The 10348-nt window shown below is 40.5% G+C and overlaps 1 protein-coding gene across 1 annotated transcript; it reads left to right on the top strand.

The window, feature by feature from the left end:
- The first annotated feature begins 605 nt into the window (after positions 1 to 605).
- LOC125258781 (zinc finger MYM-type protein 1-like) lies at positions 606 to 9755 on the top strand. The gene is made up of 3 exons (XM_048175834.1): positions 606 to 2616; positions 2813 to 2915; positions 9561 to 9755. The coding sequence occupies exon 1, from the start codon at positions 890 to 892 to the stop codon at positions 2612 to 2614; it is 1725 nt and encodes a 574-aa protein (XP_048031791.1). The 5' UTR covers positions 606 to 889; the 3' UTR covers positions 2615 to 2616; positions 2813 to 2915; positions 9561 to 9755.
- The last annotated feature ends 593 nt before the right edge of the window (positions 9756 to 10348 follow it).

The raw sequence follows: 10348 nt of genomic DNA, 5'->3' as shown, positions 1-10348 counted from the left end.
TGTTACATTACGTCACATTAACGCCAGCCCATGACTGTATTTATATAGAGGTGGCAGCCATAAGTATAGCGGCGGTAGAGCGGGACAACAAAGCTAGCAGGCAGGTGTGTTTTGAGTAGGCTAACATTCAAGATGCTTTCGGGTGCGGCAAAACGTAAAAAGAAAAAAAATGAAGAGGAACAAAAGAAGAGACAGCGGGGGGCTTTACAGAAGTTTCTGTCGGGCAGCCGTCCGACAGCTGTGAACCTGCTCAAGTCAGCAGAGCCAAAGGCCGAGCCAGGCCCGGAGACACGGCCCGAAGACACGGTGGAAGATGCGGCGGGAAATGCGGCGGAAGACACTGTGGCGCCCGCGCCGTCAACATCAGCGCCGTCACAGAACGATAAACTGATGGAACAACAGCAGCCAGCCAGAAGTGAGCCCAATATCGTTTTGCAGCAGGAGCCTCTAGACCCAGAAAGTGTATTAACAAGCTACCCATCTGATCCTGCAAAGTGGGACCAAATTGATGACAGGATGCGTGAGTACTTTGCACTAAACCATCCCTGTCAAAATATTGGAGATTTCTCTGCATCACAGAGGAAATATGGAGACATTAACCGAAGCTTAACCAAGGAACATTTCTTTAGAAAAAAGCTAAATGGAGAAACCCTGTCAAGAAAATGGTTAGTGTACTCACCGTCTACTGGCACTGTATTCTGTTACTGCTGCAAGTTGTTCAGTATAAGAGACAATCAATTTGTCACTGGATTTAATGACTGGAAAAACTGTGCTAATCGCTTGCATGAACATGAGAATAGTATGGATCATCGTACTGCTGTGCTGAGTCTATCATCACTTGGAAATAAAAATGCACGCATAGATTCAAACATAGTACAGCAACAGGAGTATGGCAACTATTCAGTTTCTTTCTTCACGAGGACTGCCCTTCCGTAGGGACGATGAGTTAGTAGGATCACCCCACAATGGGAACTTTTTGGGCTGCTTGGAGTTAATTAGTCGCTTTGATCCACTTCTGTCAGAGCATCTAGCCAGATATGGAAACAAGGGCAGGGGACATACCAGTTACCTGTCCTCTACAGTTTGTGATGAGTTTATTCAGCTGATGGCTGAGAAAGTTCTGCGTGCCATTGTAAAAGAAGTTAAAGATGGCAAGTATTTCTCCATCATTGTGGACTCAACACCTGACGTCACACATGTTGATCAGCTTGCTTTGATAATTCGCTATGTCCTGAAGAATAGTGGTGAGCCTGTCGAGAGATTTTTGGAGTTCATACCACTACATGGTCATACTGCAGAACACATGGAGGAAACACTCAAATCTGAGTTAAAAGAACTGGACATTGATTTGATGGACTGTCGTGGGCAGAGCTACGACAATGCTAGTAACATGGCAGGGAAATATTCTGGACTCCAAGCAAGAATAAAAAATAAAAATCCTAATGCTGACTTCATACCATATTCTGCACATTCTCTTAATTTAGTTGGTGCATGTGCAGCAGAATGTTGCCTAGAAGCAGTTTCATTTTTTGGCTTCATTCAAAATCTCTACAACTTCTTCTCAGCTTCAACTCGGCGGTGGGAGATTTTAACAGCCCATCTCACAAAATGTGAGCGAGGTCTGACACTGAAGAGCCTTTCCGGCACAAGGTGGTCTGCAAGAGCTGATGCAACAAAAGCTCTGAGATTTGGCTACAAAGCTATACAGGATGCTTTGAACGAAATCAAAGTTGACCATGGAACCCCCAGAGCTGCTCAATATGAGGCGAGTCAATTAATAACAGTGATGGAAACCCTTGAAACTGCAGTTATGACAGTACTGTGGGATGAACTGCTGAGAACAATCAATTTAACCAGCAAAGCATTGCAACAGGTACAAATTGATGTATGTACTGTTCCTATTCTGTACAGTTCACTCATAGAATACATAGGACAGGCCAGAAATGATTTCGATGTCTATGAAGCAGAGGCCAAGACTCTCACAGCGACAGAGGGATACAAAGCAGATAGCCAAAGGAGACGAGTGAAGAAAGTTATGTTTGGTGAGTCTGCAGGTCCAGAGGTGCCGCGCTCAGGCCGTGAAGCATTCTTGATTGACACACATTATGTCATCTGTGACTGCTTGTCACAAGAATTGAAACAACGCAAAGACGCATACAAAAACGTGGAGGAGAAATTTGGTTTCCTTACTAAAACGAAATCAATGAACATTGAACAAATCCGTGCAGCCACAGAAAAGCTGAAGAAAATATACCCCCAGGATCTTGAGGAGGACTTTACAGCAGAGTTTTGCCAGTTCATCTCAATGGTAAAAGATGAAGAATCAGTCATGGCCATGTACAAGAAGTTCCTAGAGCTAGGCTTGAGGGATGCTTTCCCTAATGTGGACATTTGCCTTCGCATGTATCTGACATTACCGATTGCAAACTGTTCAGGAGAAAGATCATTTTATTTGTTGAAACGAGTAAAAACATACCGGAGAGCAACAGTAACAGAAAAAAAACTGAATGCCTTTGCCCTGTTGGCAATTGAAAATGGATTCACAACTGCCCTGGATTTTGAAGACATCATCGAGGACTTCACCTCATCAAAACTCAGGAGAAAGCATCTGTAAATGTAAGTTTTCCATTTAAACATATAAATCTGAATAAGTAAAGTGAATATTAAAATCAAATGTAAGATGCATATAAATTAAATGTATAATATAGGACTATACTTTCTACTATAATGAAATGAAATATGAGAAACAAACCAAGTATATTCAAATCTCAAACAGCTGTCTTATGTATACATTTAATTATTTCTCCACAAGATTGTGATGATGCCGTCAAGACGTGTTTCTGCTGTGATGGAGGCCTGTGATGCTGGAAGGCTGAAGATTATGCCTGAGTGGAGCATGCTAAATGGTTTCCTTAGTAAGTGTTGCTGGTTTTATTTATTTTTATTTTATTTTTTTATTTTTTCCAAATATTTTTATTAATTTTCAAATAATAACAAAGATAACAAAAAAAAAAAACGAAACATGTATCACTCACACACACATTCACATAATCAGAGACCTGCACCTATCAGAGATAAAGTAAAACAACATTTCCGTGTCAAGTTTTAAGTTACAAGAAAATCTAATTCAAAATGATAATAAAAGATAAAAACAAATGTAAAAAAAGAAATAAATCAATAAAAGAATAATGGCATGGCCCTACTTTACATATGATATAATAATCATGTATGGCTCCCATAATTGTACAAAGTCCTTTATTTTACCCTTGGAGATATAAGTCAGCCTTTCCAGTCCAATGCACTCTGAAAGTTATTTTATCCATTGTTTTATAGAAGGTGCTTCCATGCTCTTCCAGTTCATAGCAATGGCTCTTCTGGCATGTAACAATCCAAAGTCCAATAGTCTAGTGTGTTTCTTTGTTTGTGAGAAACCTGTAGGATATATTCCCAGTACACAAAGTTTGGCACAATGTGGTATTTTAAGATTAAACCGTTCTGACAAACAGTTTATGACATCCTTCCAGAACTTCTGTATATCAGAACATTCCCATAGACAGTGAATTAGAGTTCCTTTATAATTTTGGCATTTTGTACATATATCAGGAATATTGCTAGACATATGATTGAGTTTTTCAGGTGTTATATAAACCCTTGTCAACCACTTATAGTGTAATAATTTAAGCCGCGTGTTTATGATTTGTTTTTGCGCCTTTAAACATGCTTCAGTCCATTCAAATTCCTCTATTTCTTCTTGAATGTCTTTCCTCCATGCGTTTAATTTGTCTACAGCAGACTCTTTAGAGTTAGACATTAAATAATAATATTTTGACAATTGGCCCTTTTCACCTCTTTTTTCAAATATTTCCTCAATTAATGACAGTTTGGGAATGTACATAATATCTGTAGACCTGGAAGACATAAAACTTTTAAGCTGTGAATATTAAAAAAAAAATGTTTTGAGGGAATCTGGTGTTTATCACACAATTCTTGAAATGTAAGAAGTATTCCATCCATATACAAGTCTTTAATAGTCTGAATACCTTTAGTTTTCCATAGTTTAAATCCTCCATCCTTATATTTATTATTATTTATTGTTAGACAGTTTCTAAATGGTCTTGATGAATGTGAAGGGGTCATGTTTGCCTTCTTGTTCTTAATTACAACATTTATAAATGTTATATACGTCATTGTTATATACGTCATGTCGTGTAATGACGTATAAATAATGAATATCAAAAAATAGTCTGATAGACTGTTTAATATACAACACAACCAATTTGTAACCAAAGACTAGGCTATGTAAAATGTTTATTAGTAACTTTGGTAAGTTTCAGATTTCAATTCATAAATAACATCGATGGAGGGGGGCCCAAAAAATACAGCCTGCCTAGTGTAGTGCATATATTTAATCCGGCTCTGTGTGCGTGTATTCAGGCGCAAGGAGAACTGAATCGCGCGCGCAACAGAGATAGCGCGCACGCGAGCGCTTCTGTTGTGTCATTTAGGGCCGTTTCATAGTCAACGCATCTGTACGCATACGCGTCCCCGAGGCTACGCATCGTTACGCTTCGGCCGCCATTATGCGTCGGTGCGTAGCCAAATGTGTCGTCCTAGTTTTTGATACCCGGGGCGCCGATGCACGCAATACTATGCGTTGTCTGTGGGGGTGACATTGCAAGTACTGTACATTAATTCATGTATATTGTGTTTACAGAAGAAGAAGGTTTGAATACAATGGCGGGCGAAGAGGAAAAATTATGCGAACTTATACGTATTCATCCACATTTATACGATAGTTCATCGCAATTACACTCAAATAAAATAGCGTTGGAAAATGCATGGAGAGAGGTTGCCCGACTCTACTACCCCCTGTTGCGTGAGCGGTGTATTGCATTCACGCATCGCCCGTGACGCTTGCGTCCACTGTTTAGACTATGAAAGGGAGCGCGTCGCTCGCGTTTCTCGCGTTGACTATGTAACGGCCCTAAGGGCGATTACGCCTATCTCACCTTCACTAACCGCAAGTTAATCGATAAAGAATTGGCCTTTTTGGTTGACATGCTGCATTATCTGAATGGCCCGATTGTGGATCTGCAAGGGAAGTTAAAGATGGTGCCTGACCTGGTGCAGAGTGTTTTCACATTTATCAACAAAGTCAAGCTGTTCAAGACACATCTACAAAAGAGAGAATTAACACATTTTCCATCCTTGTTGAAGACAAGTGGACAAGCAGCACAGAATATAAACGGGAGTACTGCATGGTATGCAATACTGCTTGAAAATGTCGAACAGAGTTTTGAGGACAGATTCTCCAGTATATGCCAAAAAAGACCACAGAATACATTTTTCATCAACCCATTCACTGCTGAATTATACTGTTTAAAAGCCCCTTTAGTGGAAGATGAAGTGGCATCTCGATTTGAAATGGTTGAACTTTCTGAGGATGATAGACTTAAGTGTTCTGAGGGAAGGAACAATGGAGTTTTGGAAGATTGTGGCGATTGAGAGATATCCCAGTGTCAAACTCAAACTATTGTCAATGTTTGGATCAACTTACAACTGTGAATCACTTTTTTCAACACTGTTATTAGTGAAATCAAAGCAAAGCATCGCTCTGTCCTGACTGATACACATGTGAAAGAGTTACTACGAGTAGTCACAACTGAATACAAGCCAGACTTAAAGACTGTGGAAACCAAGGAGTGCCAGGTGCTTCACTGAGTCAAGTAAAAGGAGGTATAGCTGATACAAACATCCATATCTATGAAAACATATTGTGTTATGTAATTAGTAATTGTAATAAGTACTAAATTGTAATATTAACAAGTCATTGTGAGACACATCTGTTGTGTGGCTCTTTGCAGCCCACACACGCCAAATGGCTAATGGCTAGCACTGCAGTCTCAGAGGATTCAGGCGTGGCAGCTATCTCGGCTGAAGGCTCACCGGCTAGAGCCGATGTGTGTGCAGCCCACACACACCAAATGGCTGTGGCCATGGGCTACATTTGACTCTCGAGGGGGGAGTGTAGCCCATGTTACTTATTTATTTAATAATTCACTTAATTTTATTATCACGGGAAATTATGCGGACAACATCTGGAATCAGTGTCCATCATTTTACGAGCATCTGGTGATAAAGAAAAATGTCACGTCGCAATATTGAAAATATTACGATTTTAAACCATGAAGCCGAGCCAGTTGATATCACACAAACAATGAGCAAACTTTGCGTGAGAGTTATGCGGATGAAGTCTCACTAGAGAACAGTAGCGGCTCCTTGCCATAAATATAGGTAGTGCAGATTCTGGGTGTTAACGCTAGTTTATTATAAACATTTTGTAAGCTTTATATTCTAATCGCTGAACACATCAGACACACTTTTGGCAGAATTCGAATGTCCTTGCGTTATTCAGCCTGAGGGTGGCGCTCTAATGATGATTGACAGACTTTAGTACACACAACACACAGAATCTTAGAATTGTAGTATTTATTGCTTCCGAATTTTGTTTTCGAATAGTTATGTAGGAATTCCAGACATGAGCACGTTTAAATTAAAGGGTTTATACCCTCATTAATTTTATACGCTACTCCACATAGGAAGAACAGACATGCCAAACAGTTTCTGACCTGATGCAGACACATATCTGAAGCGGACTGATATCGTCTTGGTCTGGAGCGAGGTGTACGTGAGGTGTGTTTAACGTGGAAATAAGCGGGGCAGCCAGAAATCTGCCACTATGGCTTTCTATGAGAGGGTGCTGCAATTCCATTTTACACCACAGTTTTACATAGGAAAGTTGTGTGGCGCTGTAGAGCTGGGAAGGGGCTTCCCCGCTTAGTATTATGAATACATGCCTGTCGAATCCATGCGCTACATTTTAATATATCCTGCTCACTTTACGACTTAAAATAGTCTAGAAAATCTGAAAAATATTTGTTGCAGAATGCTGAACACATTTATAATTTATTATTAATTCAGTGTACATAGGGGTAGGCCTATATTTTAGGATGAATATTTTGGTAAGGCTCTGCCCCACCTGCCCATACAGAGCCGCGGCTGGTACAGAAACTGAAAGTAAAAACCATAGACTGTGGTAAAAACTGAGCTTTTGGCATCTGTCGGCGCATATCCTCTTAGAGACTATTAATTTATTTTCTTAATATTTCTCTTGTGGTCCATAGTGAGGAAAAAAAATTGTAAAATTATACGAAAATAAACTAGTTTTTTTTAAATGAGGAGTATCCAACTAATCTTTTATCCTCACTCACAGCGCATCGGTTATGCGGTGATGCGCTATGATATTGTGGGGCAAATTAATTACAATATTATTTGAATAATAAAAGTAGCATAATAATAAGAAGAATTTAATAGCCCTGCGTGCCCCGTCCGATATACGCCACTGTGAAGGGATAAACCATAGACATATAATAATGTCTATGGGATAAACGGCGTTCGGGCACGGCATCAAAGCGATTAACTGTTTTATCCAAATCCACATGCATGGACCGTCCAATGTTCAGTACTGCATGTCTCCTGTCTCTGATGTTTCTCATGTGTTTTCAGAAACGTTTACTAGACGGTGGACTAGCTTTGACTCTCTGAATAGTGGCCGCGTTTTTTGTGACCACGGTCTTTCCGCGCTCACGGGCAAAGGACTCGGAGTAGGCTATCTTTGAAAGGCTCGCGCTCAACTGTGCGCGAGACGGAGCGATGGAGCTGTAGCTGTACACATATTAACCGCTCCAAATTGTAGTGGACGAGCTGACGGCTCACATCGGGAAAAATTATGGGGGGGGGGCAACTGCATCTCGGCTGAGGGCTCTGGAGTCGACTCATGGTCTGGAGCGGACTCACCGTCTGAAGTGGACATACAGGCTTTCCTCTTTCTCCTTACCCTGCGCCTCCCAGTGGGATTTAGAAGGCCAGGGTCTTGACTCAGTGAGAGAGGGACGGTAGGAAAGTCTCTGCAGATGGGTGCTGGTTGACCAGGTGTTGCCCATTGGCTTCAATGTTGGAGATATCTGATGAAGCCCCAAAAATCCAAGATCTGAAGTCCATCCATCTCCTACAGAGGCAAAGGGTCATCAAGGCATTTATTAAAGATACCAGTGCTGTATTATTATAGCCCCACTGCCATGGTCCAAAAAGTCTGGGCAAAGCCTCCTACCTCCATCCCCTGTTGGTGCAGAGCAGTCAAAGCCTGAAGTCGAGCCATCTGCTCTTTCTTTGTGGCTGGTGGAACAATATGAATCCCAATACTGCTGGATCTGAAGTTGCTCTGAGACTTGTGGGTAAGATCCAAATGCAACATTTATTAAGGGAAATCTAAAAATGTAGTCACAGCCAGGCATGAGTCAAAATCCATAGAAACAGTCCGAAAACAAGAAAACAAAACCAGCAGGAAACCACTAATCCAAAACAGGGTGCTCAGAATTGCAGGTGACAACAGTTTAAACCCTGATGAAGATGACAGAAACAAACAGTGTATTAATAGGCAGAACTAAATGACATGAGTGAAAACATGTGCCATGAAGACATGATGATGAGTCCAGGACAAAGTGTTATGGGAAATGGAGTCTGAAATGGTGAGAAAATGTCCAGGGTGGAGTGCCCTCTGGTGGCTAACCAGGACACTCCAACTGGTGATCATGACAGAACCACTGCAGTCATGTCGACGGTTTTAACAATTTCTTTAGTACCTTTCTGGACCTTGAAAGTGGTGATTATGTTGCTGCATGGACGAGTCATATACATCTTGGATTTCATCAAATATATCTTAATTTGTGTTCCGAAGATGAATTAAATAAAAAACAAAAATAACTGTCCACGCCTTTTCAGTGCTATTTTTTCACTTTGTGTCTTTAGTAAATCCTCACAGTAGTTTTTTAATGCCAAAAGAGGGTTTGCACTGGCGCAAGGTGTTAGTAAATCTGGCCCATAGTGTGTGCATTCGGACATTTGTGGTATTTTTAATGGTTCACAGACACCCATCTATTCTAATTTAATTTAATTTTAATTTGACATTCTAATCTTTACGGTTAATGATTAACTAATGAGCTTCAGTTGTCGGTCAGGAAAATAATATAAATGAATAAAATGCTCTCATTACAATTCTCTGCACGGAAGTTCACGCTAACTCAAAAACTTGCATACATGAGCTAAGACCTGACATGAGATTTGATCGTAGCCACTGCTCACGTCCATATTGATAAATGGCAAGTTTTGCTGGAAAAGGCCGTACGCCAGTTTTCTGTAGTATGTTCGTTTCATAAATGAGGCCCATTGCCTGTAACATGATAGGCTACCAGAATTAATGTGCAGGGACTACCAAATAGATAATAAAATTATGATTCTCAAGTTGTTATATAAAAGAGGGGATTGTAAATCCACCCCTTCAGAATTGTAACAGTAAGTATACTCAGAGAAGTGAAGCACAGATGGCGTTTAACCGTTTATTGAATGCAGCAGAGAAGCATAAGCAAACAGATAAGTGAGTATGACTTTTTGCAGGATGAATAGAAATTCTGAATGAATTAACCAATCTCTTTTCTTTGCAGGTTTCATGGGAGATTGTGATGGCTGAATCCGGGGATTGAAGAAACGCACACACCTTAGTTGCTGCCGGTAGGTGAAGTAGGTGAGTAACTGAGTGAATGGTGACCAGGGAATGTAAAGAAGGAGATGGATAATGGATTGGAGATTCTCAGGAGTAGCAGAGGAAAATAATAAGGAACACTGGGATCAGGAAACGCTGGAGGTAAGTAACACATGTAAGGTGCTTTCAGGTAGAGAGTCCGTAATGAGACCAATCAGGGGCTGCGTCCTCCGGAGGTCGCATTTAAAGGCTGCATAAGTCATTGAGTCGGTCTCATTTAAGAAATTAACCGTGATAAAATCGACTTTTATTCGTTATGAGGTGTAAAATACTGTAGCTTCTTTATTACTTTGCAATCTAACAAATGCCTTCAAATGTGAACTTCGGAGGATGCAGCCCCTGAAATGCAGTGACTGATGGTGGTGCTGATAGGGAACAGATGTTGGTAATTAGTACTTTGGGGATGCTTTGCTGGAATGAAGGTTGGCTTGGCAAAGTCAGAAAAGATAATGAAATGTGTTCATTGACAAGTGGGGCTAGTATCAACATTTGTCACCCAATAAAATAATTCTGCACACTGTTGGAGATTGAGTGCCTTGCAGATTTTCTTTTAAATGTAAAATGAAACACATCGACATTCAAGCGTGCACTGCATTTAATTGTGTTCCTCTGTCATATTTCATCAGGTCTTTTAGTTAAAATGCTAGGTAAGATGAGAGATTTCATCCAGGTAATCAGATTCAGTCATCT

This window comes from Megalobrama amblycephala, linkage group LG23 (genome assembly GCF_018812025.1).
Source record: "Megalobrama amblycephala isolate DHTTF-2021 linkage group LG23, ASM1881202v1, whole genome shotgun sequence".
NCBI classification, from domain to species: domain Eukaryota; kingdom Metazoa; phylum Chordata; class Actinopteri; order Cypriniformes; family Xenocyprididae; genus Megalobrama; species Megalobrama amblycephala.
This window is presented reverse-complemented; position numbering and strand designations above follow the sequence as displayed.

What these genes read in the sequence shown, in the direction of transcription:
- LOC125258781 (XM_048175834.1), top strand. Translation starts at nt 890, where the DNA reads ATGGCAACTATTCAGTTTCTTTCTTCACGAGGACTGCCCTTCCGTAGG.